At 47.0% G+C, this 17,530-nt stretch overlaps 1 protein-coding gene across 5 annotated transcripts in view; it reads right to left on the reverse strand.

Annotated features, from left to right (window-relative positions):
• Window positions 1-4,181: 4,181 nt before the first annotated feature.
• The window catches only part of SLC35D2 (solute carrier family 35 member D2), a 78,784-nt gene continuing 65,435 nt past the window's right edge, over window positions 4,182-17,530 (reverse strand). For 3 of the 5 annotated variants that reach the window (XM_014591947.2, XM_006139831.3, XM_027775707.1), the window contains 3 exons: window positions 7,536-7,614; window positions 5,480-5,562; window positions 4,182-4,804 (listed from right to left, as the gene is read on the reverse strand). In XM_014591947.2, the coding sequence (XP_014447433.1) occupies window positions 4,702-4,804; window positions 5,480-5,562; window positions 7,536-7,614 (265 nt within the window). In that variant the 3' untranslated portion in view covers window positions 4,182-4,701. The remainder of the gene's footprint in view (window positions 4,805-5,479; window positions 5,563-7,535; window positions 7,615-17,530) is intronic. The other 2 variants (XM_006139832.3, XM_014591906.2) reach the window with 1 other exon arrangement.

Raw genomic sequence — 17,530 nt, forward strand, 5'->3', positions numbered from 1 at the left:
TTTCCATGTGGGAACCTTGGCTTTAAAGGATCAGTGGCATAGCTCACGTTTCAGGGACGCCGCCCTGGGGGCTGAGGAACAGCAAAGATGACGCTGGCTTCTGACAGTGGCCCCAGGCTGTCTATGGAACACCGCTGTGTGTTCGGCCGCTTCTGCTTCACTTCGCTACAGACTTTGACAACACTGAAAAGTACAAAAAGTCATCAGACTCGATGTCATGTATTTTCAGAACTTATATTATTTTTTTTAAAAAAGAACATGATTTAAACATTTTAAATAGTATTTCAAAAATTTTATGGTGATTTCTAACATCTCTGAATCTACAATCTTACAATAATATTTTTTTCATTATTTTATTCATCTATCCCTATATATGTCAGCCTAACATTATAAAATAGCAACACAATGATTTGTGTTAGAATATTAGTTGATGTTCAAAATGTAACCCACAACCCTTTAAGGAAATTGCACTCAGAAAGTTAATATAAGAAAAATACATATTTACTAAAGTTTTTCAGATAGATTTCCTTCTCGTTGAGTATGTAACATTATCATTAGTGAAGTCATCAATAAACAAATTTTCTGCAAGATTTTTATATGAAACGATCACATAGTTTTTAATTGCTCAATCAATATACTACCTTGAGTATGTAAGTCCCATATAGTTATGGGTTTTTGAAAAGTTTTTCCTGTTTTGTTGAAATATTCTTGATAAATAAAAGTTGTATGCTTTTAAAGTTAGAAAAAAAAATCCAAGAATAAAAATTTTAAGTAAAAAAAAAAAAAAACTGGAGAGAAGAAAGAAAAGGCTGGTTATTGTTTGTTTTGCTTCGTATCTTTGGTCTCTGGTTTCATAACGGGTGTTAAGGTGCAATAGAAGGCACTTACAACAGCCCAGGAGCTCCAAGCTCACACTCCAGAATATTTTACTTCTTTTTATGACAGACACAAAGGTCCCCTTGACGCGGTCTCACCACACTGTCATCCCTCCTGCCAGCTCTCCCCTAGTCTGGATCACGGATGCCTATGTTTCAGGTCAACTCAGGATCTGAACCCACGGTCAGTCACATGGCTTCTAGCACTGCCATCAGTACACTTTGGCCTGTGCCCAATCAACTGGGCCTAGAAGCCTTTTAAAAGGAAGCTGAGGGCTAGACCCATCAGTTAAGCACTGCCCAGAAGAATCCGATCACCACAGCTGACCAGGGTTCAAATCTCGGCCCCAGCAGTTTGAAAAACACACCAGCACATCCACATGTGTGCCCAGGAGCCTAAGATGATGGTGAACTGAAGTAAAAATGATTGTGGTATGACTAGGCCCTGTTGGTGTGTGTGTTCTCTCTCTCATGCACACATATACACCCTCTGGTATGAGAAAGAAAGGCAAATTAAACAAAAAGCTCCTGTAACTCTACAGCAAAAACATCAAATAACCTGATAGAGAAATGGGCAAAGATTTTGAAGAAATATTTCTCTAAAGGAGATAAATACATGGTGAACAGGTAAATACACACATACAAAAGTTCAACATCACTAATCAATTGAGAAAATACAAATCAAAACCAAGACACTCATCAGAAAAGAACGAAAAATGGGCCAGCCCTATAGTCTAGAGTTCAGGGAGCTGGATTTCCCCATGGCCAACCACAGTTTGAATTCTGGCCCCAGCAGCTTGAAAATCATGTCAGGGGGACCAGCAGTTAGCGTAATGGCTATGTCGCTGGACTCTCATGTAGTTGACTGCGGTTCACGTCCTGGACCCGGTGGCTTAAAACTCACGCCGGGCGCATGTGCGTGCATGCCCAAGATCCCAAGAGGAGAATGGAGGAGAGGGGATTGCAGCGTGGCCATCTCCCCTGGGGGGTGATTTCTTGCTTTCTGTCTCTCTGTCTCTCTCTGTCTGTCTGGCAAGCACATGTGCCCTAAAAAAAAAAAAAAAAAAACCTCTCAAAAAAAAAAAAAAAAGAAGAAGAAAGAAAGAAAACCATGTTAGGGACATGAGTGTTTGTAATCAAAACCCTGACAGGATGAAGAGGCAGAGGAGGGATTGTGGTGCGACCACCCCGCAGTGGAGGGTGCTCTCTCCCTCACCACTCTCGCTCTCCGCAAGTGTCTTCTCTCTCCGGCAATGACAACATTTTAAAATAGAATTACCGTATTACCCAGCAGTCCCCCTTTGGATAGACAGCAGGAGCTTAAGGAGATCCTTATATACTTTTATTTATAATAATATTATTCACAAGAGCCAGAAGGCAAAATGAAACCAAGGATCCATCAACAGATGAAAGGATAAACGAAATGTGGCATGTACATAAAATAACTCAACCTTTAAAAGGGAGGACATTCTGATGCACGCTTCAACATGGAAGCATAATCGAGAGGATGATGCTAAGTGAGCTAAGCCAGTCACAGGAGGATAAATATGGATGATTCCATGTATATAACATATCTACGGAGCAGAACAGTCAAGTTCAGAGACAGAGAGTACAACGGCGTTGGCACGGGCTGCAGGGAGCTGCTGTGTGATGGGTAAAGAGCTGCAGTCTGCAAGATGGAACAGTCTGGAGAGGAGCTGCACGACAGGAAGGTGAACACTTACTGGCTAAGGGCCGGCCCTGCAGCACAGCAGTCAAACTCCGGGAGCCAGATCCCACATGGCTGACCATGTAAACCCCAGCCCTGGAAATGTGCACGTGTGTGTGTGTGTGTGCGAGAGAGAGAAACGGACGAAGGAGGATTGTGGCATGACCATGTCCCACTAGCAAATGCTTTCTTCTCTCTCTCTCTTTCTCTCTCTTTCTCTCTCTTGGGAGCATACACACAATCTAGCAATTAAAAAATATATATTTTTAAATGGCTAAGATGGTAAATTTTATCACAATCAAAAACAAATGGGAGGGCCAGCCCCATAATGCACTGGTTAAAGCCCTGTGCACAGAGAGTCAGATCCCACGTGGCCAACTCTGGTTCAAGTCCCAGCCTGGCAGCTTGCCAAACACACCGGTACATGTGCATGGGTGCCCAGTATCCTGCTGGGATGGAGAACTGGTCAGGATTGTGGCATGACCATGACCCACTGGGGAGAGTTTTCTTTCTCTCTCTCTCGGGCAAGCACATACACCTTGGACAATCAATTAATTAATTAAAGTAGTGCATTGGGACAGCAGGTCGACACCACCAGTCCTTCGTTTGCCACACTGCTCCATCTCCAGCTCAGCTGCTAGAAACTTAGGTTACTGCTGGCAAAGACTTAGAGATGCAGCTGAATTCTAGATTAAAATATTGGAGGCTAAGGGCCAGGAGGTGGCAGGGTGGTTGAGGCACTGGACTCCCACATGGCCAACCATGGTTCAAGTCCTGGGCCTGGTGGCCCAAAAATCACCACATAGATAAATACATTAATAAAAAAGGTTAGAGAGAAAAAAAAAAAAATATATATATATAGTAGGCCATAATGGGCAAAGTAATTGTGAAGGTCCCCAGAGGTTAACAATGAAGACAGGACTGGAAGGGTTTCTGACTCCCAGAATGGGGTCACCCTGTCTCACAGTCTGGATGGGGACAACCCACGTCCAGGCAGGGAGGGTAAACGGACCTCCTACCATGGGCTCCTCCCACACATCTCCCATCTGGGAAGGGGGCAAGCCTGTGAGAATATGCACATTAGATGAAAGCTCATGAAAGACTGCAGAACAAACCTGGAGTGAGATTATAAGAGAGCAATGAGGGGACCAGCAGTTGGCATAATGGCTATGTCACTGGACTCCCATGTAGTCGACCACAGTTCGAGCCCCGGACCCGGTGGCTTAAACTCACACTGGGCACGAGCGCGTGCGTGCCCAAGATCCCGAGAGGAGAATGGAGGAGAAGGGATTGCGGTGTAGCCATATCCCCTGGGGGGTGATTTCTTGCCTTCTGTCTCTCTGTCTCTCTCTGTATTTCTGGTGACTGTATGCACCCTATAGCGAAAACCTCTCCAAAAAAGAAAAAAGCAACGAGACACTTGAATGTAGCATGGCTGACCTCAATTTGACTCTGAGTATTTTCCCCCCATTGAGTTACTCTCATTATTTCCAATATGAATCATAAAGCGTGCATCTAGTCACTCCAGGTGGAGTGGCCTTCTGCATTAGGAATAGCTGTTTCCGCCTGGCTTCAATAATACCACCGTCAGAGGCACCTGTAGAAATAGCATTTTATTTGACTCAGATGATTAGGAAAATCATCAGATGTTAGCTTACATCAAAGCTAACGACCTTACTGGCTGTTGATTGGTTATTTTTATTACAATCAAGACGTGTCTGTGTAAACTGGAAAAATGTCCTCACCGGCCCTTTGCTTTAGCGGCCAGGTTGCTAATAAGAAAATGGTCCTCCTGCACCTGCCAGCCCTTCACGAGGCCCTGCGATGAGCCGGGGGCAGTGCAGGCGCGGCGGGGCGCTCCATGGTCCACCTCTGCACGCGGCCGGGGCTTACTGAGAAGCATGTGGAAGGCTTTGCACACACAGCCTTCAGGGCAGTGAGGGCTCGTGCGTGAAGAAGGCATGTGAGGTAGTTTTCTTGGCATTTTGCATACATTCCACTTGTGCTTGAGCCAGGGGAGTGAATTCCCAACTCCGAACCTCTGGCTTCACATCCTAGAGGTAAGACCCCCACCCGTGACCCCAGTCGGCGAGTCCGTCTGCGGTTCCTCCCCACATTCTAGCTCTTCAGATCTGGAGGGACGCTCTCCTCATCCACGGGTTGTTTAGGTTTCAGCTGGCTGCTCAGGGTTAAAAAGGAGTATCTCAAGCCCCCTGCCATGCTGAAAAGAAAAGGGGACAAAAGTAAAAATGAGTAACAGGGAATCCCACAGGTGCTACTTCCAGCTGTGCTGACATTCTTCCACGTACAATTTAATGTGGAGAGAATGGTTCATGTCCCTGCTTTCCGTTTCAAGTTTGTGGACTGTTTGATGAATGTCTCCTCTTATTTACAAAACCTTGGTGTCTGTAATCGAGTCTAATACAGAACCGTGGAGAGACAAGAAGTACTTGTTTTATATTGAATAAGCTACATGCCATTATCTTCAAATCACATCCCGTATCTGAGACCCTAAAATGCCTTCTAGAAGTATCTATTAAGCCTTGGGGCATTCTTGCGCTTTGACAGAGCCCAAGTTTAAGGACACCCGTTTGGCAGGAGGATGACAGATGGTTTAAAGGACCTCTCTGTGGAGAAGATACATGAGTTAAATTCAGCCCTCAGCGCATGCATTTTCATTCCATGTGTCTCCATGAATCCACCCGAGGAAGGATGTCAGAGAAATCGATGAACTGAGTGACTGAAGTAAAATTATTTCAGAAATGATGTCAAAACACCTCCCGGCTTAAAGTGTAACGTTTCCCTTTGCTCTTTTGCTTAGTACATATTAATGTAATAAGACTGTCTGTGTCTTTCTGTTTCTACTAAAACAAATTCATTTTAAAATCCCACTCACCAAATATTTAATCCTACAAAGTTTAACACAGAGAAGACGTAGTCTCCACCAACTAACATCCCGATGTAGGCAATGGACACATTCTGCAGAAGAGGAGAGAGGGTTAGTCTTTGTTTTCTTGTGTCTTAGATTTTCCCGCTGGGCACACACACTTACCAGTGAAAGAGAGAGAGAAAGAGAGAAAGTGAGAAATCACCCCCCACCCCCGAGGGGATGGCCACGCCACAATCCCCTCTCCCCCATTCTCTCCTCAGGACTTTGGGCATGCAGCACACACGCCAGCATTTCTCAAGCCACCAGATCTGAGCCTTGAACCACGGAGCTGGCTACGTGGCATTCAGTACCTGAACCTCCACACCACCTGCAGCTCTGAGGACCAGCCATTTTTACAGTAAATAATTTAGAGGAAAATATATATGGGGGGGGTGTCTTCTACAAAGGTCACGGAAAATGAATATTAGGAAAAGACTATCCATGAACTTCAAAAACTTGTGTGCCCAGATGAACTTACACTTGAATGCCATGTTCCACAAATTGCCTGAAGTAGCTTCGTATATGCGGTAAAGCTGAATCTACCCCTTTCAGTCACTTTGTGTAGGTCCTTGTGCAGAGTAGAAGTTCACAGAAGGCTGAAGAGATGAATGGTTTTAAATCTACATAGGACTTGATTTAAAAACGAAGTAAATTATTCTATAATAGAAGTGTTATTCATCCCTCCATTCCAGTTAACATGGAAGAGTTGGGCTGCGTAGTAAGTCGGCCAGATCCCACCTCTTTACCATCATCTGGTTGTGCATGCTCATTGGGTTGACCTTCAATGTGTACAGAGCAGAGACACCAAATAAACTCCAAGCAGTGCAGTGTAAAAGAGGCCTTCCAGAAGTTCATGGAAAATGTATAGTATGAAGACACTACTCATGGCTTTCCTTTCTTTGCACTGAAATAAACTCATGCTTTCCACAGACTTTTTTTTAAAAAAGTTATTTAACTTTGTTTATTTTCTTTTCTTTTTCTTTTTCAATTTGACCAGAGAGAGATGAATAAGAGAGAAGGAAAGTGAGAAAGCAAGTTGCCAGGTCTGGGACTCGAACTGCAGTGGGTCATGGGGGAGTCCAGCGCCCTTAACCACCACGCCACTTGCCAGTCCCTCCACAGACTTTTTGAAGTCCTTTGTATTCTAGGAGGGCTCTGAGCAGCCAATGAACAGGTCTACTATTGAAATGGGCAGTCTTGTAGGCAGTGTGTGGTGAGTGGTTAAAGCAGTTAGATCCCACATGGCCAACTGCACATGTGCGTCCCAGAACTGGCAGCCTCTGAAACATGCCGCGTGCCTGTGTGTGCCCAAAATCCCAACGGGAGGGAGAATGGAGGTGAAGGACTAGGCATGACCATTCCCCACGGGGGGTGCTCTCTCACTTTATTCTTCTCGCTCTCCTCCTGGCACGTGCGTGTGCCCTCTGACAGAAAGAAAACACATGAACGATTTTTATAACTCACTCTAGAAGTTCACACAAATGGAAAGACAAAGGAAGAAGAGAATTCAGAACACCCCCACCCCATCCATTCGGGCATGCGCCTGTGGCCTGCGTATTCATATCCACAGACACACACTATCCACCCCCCCGGCCCTTACGTTCACTGCCTTATCGCTGAGCACAGACCTGGATTGAAAGCATGTCTGAACAAGGGTTCCCTTGCTTAGTGGGCACAAAAGCCAATCACAATCTCCCAAGAAACCAAATTATAGCTCTCATGGTGTAATATTTACATTTCTTTCCAGCTTTTTACTTCCTTTGCCAATAGCATCCCTTTCCACCTACCCTTGAAGTAAACACTATCGTTTGTCTCTCCTTTTTAAATGAGCACATCTCCCTCTTTCATGCACTAGGAGATGAGGAGTACGAAATGATCATCGCCCAAACCTAGGTGAAAATGGCACAAGCCCACAGTCTTACGAGCCCACCGAAAACAGAACCAATCTCAGCTCCCATCAGAAGCGCTGGGTTCACAGTCAGTGCCCAACGCGGCCGTGTGTCCCGAAGCTGCCGTCACTTACCTTGACGGCTCCGACCACCGCCGTCGTCAGGGCCGAGTTGTAGTAGCTGCACAGAGCTGTGGAGTACATCAAGAGAAACCTGAGGCGAAGGGACAGACGCTTGAGTGTGCGCCTCACTGTGCCAGGCAATAGTCAGAGCTTCGTAAGAGTCAGTGAGCCGCCCACATGGTCTAGTGGTTAAGAGAGCAGGATCCCACACGGCTGACAGCGGTTCAAATCCCAGCTCTAGCAGCTTGGAACATATGCTGGAGTATGTGAGTGCATGCCCAGAGTTCCAACAGGGTGGAGAAGTGGAGAGGGGATTGTAACGGTGACATACCCCATTGGAGGTGCTTTCTCCCTCTCCCTCTCTCTGTGTTCCTCTGTCTCTCTGGTGACTGCATGCACCTCCAGAAATTAAAAAGGCACAAGGACTTTAAACAAATAAAGATGAGACACATATCAAAAAGGTCTGAGGGGCCAGCAGGTGGTGTGGTGGTTAAGAGCGCTGGATTCCCACATGGCCGACCACGGTTCGAGTCCCGGACCTGGAGGCTTGCTTTCTCACTTTCCCTTTCTCTCTCTCTCTCTATCTTTCTATGGTCAAAATTTAAAAAATGATAATAACAACAAATGGAATTAAATAAATAAATAAATATTAAAAAAAGAATTACTTTAAATAAAAAAGAGGTCTGAGAGCACACGCGTAAGACCCCTGCTATATGGACTTACTACAGCGGCGCCTTAGCCAACCTAACCTTCTGGGTCCCTCTCATTTTCTCTGTGTATTTCACATTAGTGTTTCCATAAAATGGGAGTCAGGAGGCTGAGGTTCTGTTTTTTAAGGACCTGTGTTTTGCAAGGTTCTTTCCTCCTCCGAAGAGTGGGTGGAAGAGAGATGCAGGGGAATTGGAAACAGACACTGGGGTCATGTTGTTTATCTGGGAGTTCAGGGGCATCTCCCAGAGCTCCAGTAGCGTTCACAGAGCGCTTCCTCCCCTTGGGAGCCTGTGAGGCACCAGGAGAACACACAGAGCGCTTCCCCCCTCTCAGAGCTCCCAGGGCAGAGCTGAGCTGAGCTGAGCCGAGCCAAGGCCAAACCAAGCCAAGGCCAAACCAAGCCAAGGCCAGCGGGGCTGAGACAGCAGCACCAAGGCCGAGCTGACCACGGCCAGCTCTCTAATCCAGGGGCTCCCTTCCTCTGAAAGGGGCCGCAGACAGCAGCGGCTCATTGACGAAACCAGACTGTGGCGCACACGTACATGCAGTGGAGCAGAACAGCGAAGTCATCGTTACATGACAAGCGTGCATGCACACCACAACTAATATCCTAAGGTTTAACCCTGTGGCCTTCAAAAAGGAGAAGATAAGAGAGTGTGGGGGCCAGACTAAGCTGCCCTGACTCTTTGCACTACAACCTGAAATCCCTCACTTTTACAGCCGCTTTGTAACAGAGTTTGGTTTATTCATTCCTTTATCCCATGAGAGAGCGGCAGACAGACAGGCAGGCATCCCCAACAGGGTCTTTCCACCACGATCCACCCCGCACCTCAGCCAGCCCAGCTCACAGGCACGTACACACCAAGCGTATAGAGGGAGGACTAAAACGCGACCCAAGGACCCTCTCATGTAGGAGCAATTATATATAGTTTTTAATTTATTTTACTTTGCAAGCCTGTTAGAGAGAGACAGAGATAGGAAAAATGAGAGAGCACCTCCTGGGGAGATGGCCACACTCTAATCCTGTCCCCTCTATTCTCTCTTGAGATTTTGGGCAGGCATGCACACGTGCTTGGTGTGTTTTTCAAGCCAGGTCTGGGACTCGAACTGCAGTCAGCCATGTGGATCCAGATGCCATCAGCTGCATTTGGAACACACAACAAAGCCCGGCCCAGAGGAGGTTCTTGTTCAGCTGGTTTAAGGTGGGCCCAGGACTGTGCTCAGTGACAAAGAAGTTCCCCAGGTGATGCTGAGGTGCAGCCAGAGCTGAGGTCCGCTGGCGTGAGCAGGAAAACCAGCTGAGTGATCACTTTGGATGAAGGGGATCTAAACTGATGGATGCTGTCAATAACTCTGTACCCTCTCACTAGCAGATTCAGCATTCGCTGTCAGTAAGTACCCACACTTCTTGTCTATAAATTGGCTACAGAATTGTGACCAAGTAACAAAGAAAAAAATGCATGCACAGGAAAAGAATGTAGAATCCAGTCAGAGGTAAAGAAAGGAGTTCATTCCGGGGTCAGCAGATGGCATAGTGGTTAAAGTACTGGACTCTCATGTGGCTGGCCATGGTTCAAGACCTGGACCAGGTGGCTTGAAAATCACGCCAGGTGCATGTGCGTGCATACCTAAAATCCCAAGAGGAGAATGGAGAAGGGATTGCAGTGTGGTCATCCTATTTCCCCTGGGGGTGGTGGTGTGATTCTCACTTTCTGTCTTTCTCTGTCTAACGAGTATGTGCACCCTATAGCAAAAGGCTCTCTAAAAAAAAAAAAAAAGACATGGAGCCCAGCAGATGGCATAATGGTTACATCGCTGGAGTCTCGCATAGTCAACTGCAGTTCGAGTCCTGGACTTGGTGGCTTAAAACTCATGCTAAGTGTGTGTACATGTGTACCCAAAATCCCAAGAGGAGAACGAAGAAGGAACTGTGGTGAGGCCATCCCCCCTGGGGGGAGGTTTCTCACTTCCTGTCTCTCTGTCTCTCCTGCGAGCGCACAAGCCATATAGCAAAAATCTCTAAAAAAAAAAAAAGGAAGAAATAAGTTCAAGGAGTGAAGGAAATTAGCTGCAACCTCAGTGGGATGCAAAATTCCACCCATCCAGGGCCAGCAGGTGGAGTGGTGATAGGGAAGGCACTGGACTCTCACATGGCCGACCACAGTTCGAGTCCCAGACCAGGTGGCTTTCTTTCTCACTTTCGCTTTCCCTCTCTCTCTCTCTCTCTCCGGTCAAATGTAAAAAGTAATAATAAGTAAATAATTCTTTAAAAAGAAAATTCCACCCGTGCAAATCATAAATGTTTTTGTTCTGTTTTGAAGAGGTCATCTCTTTCATGAGAGAGAAAGAGAGCAGGTACACCCCCCACCAGGGTCCTCATGGAGCAATCCAACCCCAGCCTCAGCCAGCTTGGATCACGGGCACACGTGTGTGCCTGGCATGCACAGTGAGGTCCCAGGATGTGAGCCCAGGACTGTAGAGTGTAGCGTTACCTGTGCATCAGTCACCATCTAGCCCCAAGACAACTCGATATCGAGAAGGATCACTATCAAAACCAGCACACAGCACAAAACACGTGGGACTTCGAAGGTAAATCCAGGTAAGAGGCCTGAGCTGGGTCTCCCAGGGACAAACCAGTCCTAGCTCTAAGGACTGTCACAGGTGGTCTCACCCTACTTTTAGTAGAATGTAACACCCGGAAAGGACCGCGGTGAACACGCCCCCCAGGGCGCTTTCTCGCTTTCCCTCTCCCTCAGTCTTTATCTCTGTCTCTCTCCAGTGAGCACATGCACCCTCTAGCAATTATACTAATAATATGAATTTTAGGGACCAGCAGTTAGCATAATGGCTATGTCACTGAACTGAACTCCCATGTAGCTGACCGCGGTTCGAGTCCCGAACCTAGTGGCTTAAACTCATGCCGGGTGTGTGTGTGTGCATGCCCAAGATCCTGAAAGGAGAATGGAGGAGAAGGGATTGCGGCGTGGCCATCCCCCCGGGGGGTGATTTCTCACTTTCTGTCTCTCTGTCTCTCTCTGCCTTTCTGGTGAGTGCACGCACCCTACAGCAAAACCTCTCAAAATATATATATATATATGATTTTTAAAATGCAGTGTAACAACTATTTTGATAGCATTTACGTTGTATTTGGAATCATACCCAATTTAGAGGTGATTAAAGTATGTAAGAAGCTGTGGGTAGGTTTTATGCAAATACTACACCAGTTTATACACAGGAATTGCGCCTCTGGGGATTTTAGTATCTGCAGGGGTTCCTGCAACCAGTCCCCGAAGGATACTGAGGGATGACTGTACCAGCTTTATAAATAGAGCAATCGCATTTCTAAGTTGAATTCTAAGGCTTAAGAAACTCTAAGTTTAAAAAAAGTTACAATTTTAATAAATTCAACATTGATTTAGAATCCCAGGATCATCCTATTCATGATAACATGAAAGACTGAAAAAACTCAGTCCTGTCTCAGAGCGCCTCCTCTGCCAGGCCCTGGCAGTCAGCGGGGATGGTCCACACCATCTGCCCCGAAGGAGCTCAAAACCCGAGTAAAATAAAACGGGAGGTGGCACAGAGGGGTGTAGGGAGGGGCTCTAGCCCAACTCTAGGGAAACAGAGGTGCTTTCTGCAGCCTTCCTAAACTTGGGTGCAGCCTTAAACCAAGGACAATAACGGGTGGCCTTGGTTTTTTGTTCGTTCTTTTGAGAGAGATTTTTGCCATAGGGCTCATGCACTGGCCAGAGAGACAGAAAGTGAGAAGTCACACCCCACCCCCCTCGGCGGGGCAGTGGCCATGCCGCAATTCCTTCTCCATTCACCTCCTGGGATTTGGGGCATGCATGCACAAGTGTCTGGCATGAGTTTCAAGCCTCCAGGTCTGGGACTCAAACCACAATCAACCATGTTGGAGTCCAGCGTCTTAACCACTATACCACCCGCTAGCCCTTGTGCTTGTGGGTTTTTTTGTTTGTTTGTTTGTTTGTTTTGTTTTGTTTGTTTTTATTTTGTTATTTCTTCCATGAGAGAGAGAGCGAGAGAGTACCCACCAGGGTCTTGACACCCTGATCTGTCACTAGCCTCTGCCAGCCCCAGGTCCAGAGTGAGTGTGTGCTCCTGGTACGTACATAGAGGTCTCTGTGCAAACCTAGAACACACACACACCCCGCCCCCGAGGGTCAGCCTTGCAGAACATCAAGTTACCAGTGCACCACCATTTGGCCCTCTGGATAGTCCTTTACTTTATTTTTATTTTTCATTTGCTATAGGGCATGTGTGCTCACCAAAGAGAGACAAAGAGAGAGAGAGAGAAAGTGAGAAAGCCCCTCTCCAGGTCCAGGACTCGAACTGCGGTGGCCATATGGGAGTGCAGTGCCTTAATCGCCACGCCACCTGCTGGCCTCAACGTTCCTTATTTTAAACTTGGTATAAAAATTCCAACTTCAGCCTTTCAATCATGCAACGTTTCCTCCACCCTACATTATAATGAAACCACCTCATCCTGCACTCAAAATTGGCAGATACGATGGCTCTAAAATGCCAGTATCCGTGTCACCAGTGTGGGTGGCTGGGACAGTCACTCACCAGCTGGCCTGGGCCGGGGTGTGTGTGGGGAATCTCTGTCTAACTTTCTGGAGAGAGTCTCCGTGAAGCACAGGCCTCCTAGGTGACAGACGACGTCTAGACAGAAAGGCTGCACTTCCTAACATTCCCACTAGATGTCCCCAGAGAGAGCGACTATCAAATCATTAGGGCCAAAGCAGTATATTTTTTTAAAAGTTGGAGAGAGCCATAATCTATTTCTATATGTAAATAAGTACCTGTACAGTGCTCTGGTTGGGACCAAGACTCAGAACTAAGAGAACCTCTGCCGACTCAGTACAGACTTGACATCAAAAATGTCACCCTGCATATGACAGCAGTTTTTATCTCAGCATCTGTAGATTAATCAAATGCAAAGATCTTTCAAAGCAATGCTGGGCCGGCCTCGTGATCTGGGGGTTAAGGGAGGTGGGTTCGACATGGCCCACTACAGTTCGAATCCCAGCCCCAGTGGCTCGAGAAGCACACCAGGCACACGTGCACACATGCCCCAAAGCCCAACAAGGTGGAGAAATGGAGAAGGGATTTCAGTGTGACTACACGCCATGGTGTGGGGGGAGCTTTCTCCCTCTCTCTCTCTCTGTCTCTTTGTCTCTCTTGAGCAAGCACCTGTGCCCTCTGGCAATTCATAAGAAAGGCAATATGAAATTCAGTAAGCTTTGCTATTCTGTATTTTTTTAAATTGTTATACTATGTGTGTGCGCTTGAAAAAAATCATAGCACATATATTTCACATGTTTATTCAGACAACAGGTGCCAGCTGTGTGTTCTGGCTTATTGGGTACCCAAGGGTAGAGGTGCCCAGTTGGAAACCCCCAGATCAAACCCCTACTCAAAGGTTTCTTCCTGTTTCTAAAAATGGTACAAAAATTGACCAATTTACCCAAGTTGTAGGGCACACACGTGGCAGTCACAACCTGAATGCCCAGGTTTACAGCTGACGACTCTCGGGCACCGTATGCAGAACTCAGCACAGGCCAGCCAGTGGCTTAGCAGTAATGCAACACTGCACCTCTGGGCCCACGTGGGAAGGCCCCAGGTTGGTGCCCCAAGGCCTCCTTGCACACACAGACCCACGCATGCCCGTGATCCGGGCTGGCTGAGCCTGGCAGTGGACTGTGGCGTGACCACACTATTGAAGTGGGAGACAGGGACCCTAAGGAGACAGGGTATAGGCCCCAAATGCAGTCACGAAATGGCTACGTTTTCTTTTTGTTTTTGTGTTTTAGACGCCATCTGCTGCACCATGGCTAAGAGATGGAGTGGCAGCAGCTAGGCTGTGGCGGAACTGCTTGCCCACAGAGACAGACAGCAGTGTAACTCGGCGATCGACCGAGCGGCCTGACCCAGAACAAAGAATTAAGGTTTCTTCCCCAGGTCCCAAGACATTCCAGGAAGAAGATAACAGTTTCTATGGTCCAAAGATTTTATATAAAGAATCTCCTGACCTTCTTACCCACTCTAAAATTAAAGAGAAATGACTGGACACGTTTAATAGCATGCGAACCCCACACACACCATGAGGGGAACAGCATACACAAGAGGACAAGCCCTGACAAAGCCCCTCCTCGCCTAAATGAAAGCCCTCTGCCCAGTTCCTGCTCCACAACCCACTTTCCAGACCCTGCTTGGGAGCTCTGGTCTTCCTTCGCTCTCTTTTTTGTTTGTTTTTTTTTTCTTTTAAGAGAGTTTGTTTTTGTTTTTGTTTTTTGCTATAGGGCACCTGTACTTGTCAGAAAGAGAGAGACAGAAAGCGAGAAATCACCCCCCAGGGAGATGGCCACGCCACAATCCCTTCTCCTCCATTCTCCTCTCGGGATCTTGGGCACGCATGCACACGCACCTGGCGTGAGTTTAAGCTGCCCAGTCTGGGACTTTAACTGCAGTCAGCTACATGGGAGTCCAACGATGTAACCATTACACCACCTGCTGGTTTACCCCCACCCCACACTTAATAAACTCTGTTCGGTATCCCCTCCCCTCTCCATGTCTGCTTCTCTAGTTGTTTGAGAGCGAAAAGCAAGACCCTGTGTCCCTCTGTGGGTGTTGGGCCTGATCTCCCCCACACTACCGCATCGCTGCATCACTACTGGGAGTCCTTTTTCTCTCTCTCTCTCCCATTGAAGAAATAAATAACCACACAAAAAAGAAATTCAACCACATGTTCACATCAAAGGCCACTTTTACACTCCTTCCACCTCTGCTATGGTACCCACACACATTCTCCTCTTAGAATTCCATCTTTCAAAGAATTTCAAATAACCCCATCGTCCCCGTCCCTGGGAAGACCTCCCTTCTACCCAAAGCCTCAGTGAGGTGCCAGGGCTGAGCCAGGTCATGGGATAAGTACGGTGCACCTTTCTGGAGGGTCAATTTCCCACTAAAATCTGTCTGGTAGGGAGATAGCGCGAACACCCACCCTCTCGCGGGTTCTGCCCACACAATCAGCAGAGTCCTGTTTGCTCTTGTTCACTGCATCTTCAGTAATACACGTGGAAAATTCAAAACAGAACTTTTTTGGTGCTGCAAGCAGGGAAAATGTGATGCTTTGTGTTGCAATTAAGGCATAGATTGCTGCTTCAGGAAGATCAAAGGGCTGCTACTGGGGCAGAAACAGATTAGCATAATCCCTTTGGGCTGGCAGGACGGTGCCAGTCACTGCTATGAATAAACTGGAACCTGTAACTTCTCAGCAAGATTAAAGACTTGCAGAGCTGGCCTGTTTAAAATCTCATTTGTCAATTTCAATTCAAGTCTATGTTTTTATTTTTGTTTTTGTTTTTTGAGAGAGATTTTTGCTATAGGGCACATGCACTTGCCAGAGAGACAGCGGAAAAATCACTCCCTGGGAGGATGGCCATGCCACAATCCCTTCTCTTCCATTCTCCTCTCGGGATTTTGGGCATGCACGCACATGCACCTGGTGTGATTTTCATGCCATTGGGTCTGGGACTTGAACCATGGTGGCCGTGTCTAGTGACATAACTGTTATGGCATCTGCTGGCCCCTCCAGTCTATATTTCACGTGTGATGGCATTAAATTATTTTAGCTCTCACAATCCATTCCGCCTTTTGGAAGCAGCTTCACTCCATCACATGCTCTGGATTCAAACTCTTGGTTACACGCAGTACCATTTCCGAGCACTGTGTCCTCAAGACAGAATTAAACCATAACTCAGCCCGGCCACAGGAGCACAATACACTGCAGTGCTGGAAGCTACGTGGAAGACCGGGGTTCAGTTCCCTGGCTGACCTGTACACAGCAGGCCCACGTGCACCCATGATCCTGGCTGGCTGGAAGGCTGGAGGAGGGTCACAGCGTGAGACCCTACTGACGGTGCCTCTCGCTCTCTCTCCTCTCTCAAGAAATAAACTTAAACAAAAATTAAACCATAAAACAAAAAATGAGAAATCTGCCTTTTCAGGATCAGCAAATGGTGTAGTGCTTACATGGCTGGACTTCCACATGGCTGACCGTGGTTCGCGTCCCAGACCAGGCTTGAAACTCATGCCAGGCACATGTGCATGCATGCCCAAGACCCCGAGAGGAAAATGGAGAAGGGATTGCAGCGTGGCCACGCCGCCCCAAGGGATGATTTCCTACTTTCTGTCTCTCTCTGTCTCTCCAGCAAGTGCACACACCCTATAGGAAAAATCTCTCTAAAAAAAGAAGAGTCTGCCCCTTTACCATACCATTGGCTTCATAACATACTTTTTGTCTGTTTGCTACAGGGTGAATGCACTCATTGGAGAGAGAAAGAGAAAGAGATAGAGAGTAAGAGGGAAAGTGAGAAATCACCCCCCAGAAGGGATGGCCACATCTCAATCCCTTCTCCTCCATTCTCCTCTTAGGAGTTTGGGCACACACACACGCACACACGCACACACACACAAACACATACCTACTGTGTTTTTCAAGCTGCCGGGTCAGGACTTGAACCTCGAAGTAGGCCATGCAGGATCCAGCACCTTAACTTCCATGCTACCTGCTAGTCCTATATCATACCTTTTAAAGTATAATCTTTTTTTTTTTTTTTTTTTATGAGAGAGGAAGAAGGGAAAGGTATTTATGACAGGTCCTCACCTTTACAATCTTCCAACCCAGCCTCCCAGTTTTGAAGTCCACAGGTGCTGCCCCCCAGTCTCCTGCGTGGCCCCAGTTTCATGCACCTGTGCCACTGCAGCTGGGACATGTGATAATCGCTTACCTACAGTCAGCCCTCCATATCCCAGGCACTCTCATGGAGTCAACCAACTGCAGGGTGAAAATATTCAGAAAAAAATAATAACGATACGACAATTTTAAAAACTACGACAAAAAGATGCTCCAACTATGCAGGCACCTCCACGCTGCATTAGGCAGTACAAGTAATCTAAAGAGGACATGAAGTAGACAGGGGCCTATGCGAATACTGGGCCGTTCTGGAAAGAATCCAAGTCTTCTATAGGAAGGATTTTGGTATTCCCGGGGATACCAAGGGAAGACTTGGTATACCAAAAAAAAAAGAGTTTAGTTACCAAAAAAAAAAGTGTAGTTCAACTGAAGAAGGCAAGTTTGAAATGCAGACTTGAAAGTACTGAAAAGAAGAAGGACGTGGAGTCTGCTCTCTGCGTCTAGGTTTGGGGCCTGCCCGGTTAACGCTGAGATGCCCCAGAGGCACAGCGGCCAAGGGACAGGGCAGCTCTAG

This window comes from Tupaia chinensis, unplaced genomic scaffold, assembly GCF_000334495.1.
Source record: "Tupaia chinensis unplaced genomic scaffold, TupChi_1.0 Scaffold000007_1, whole genome shotgun sequence".
Lineage (NCBI taxonomy): Eukaryota > Metazoa > Chordata > Mammalia > Scandentia > Tupaiidae > Tupaia > Tupaia belangeri.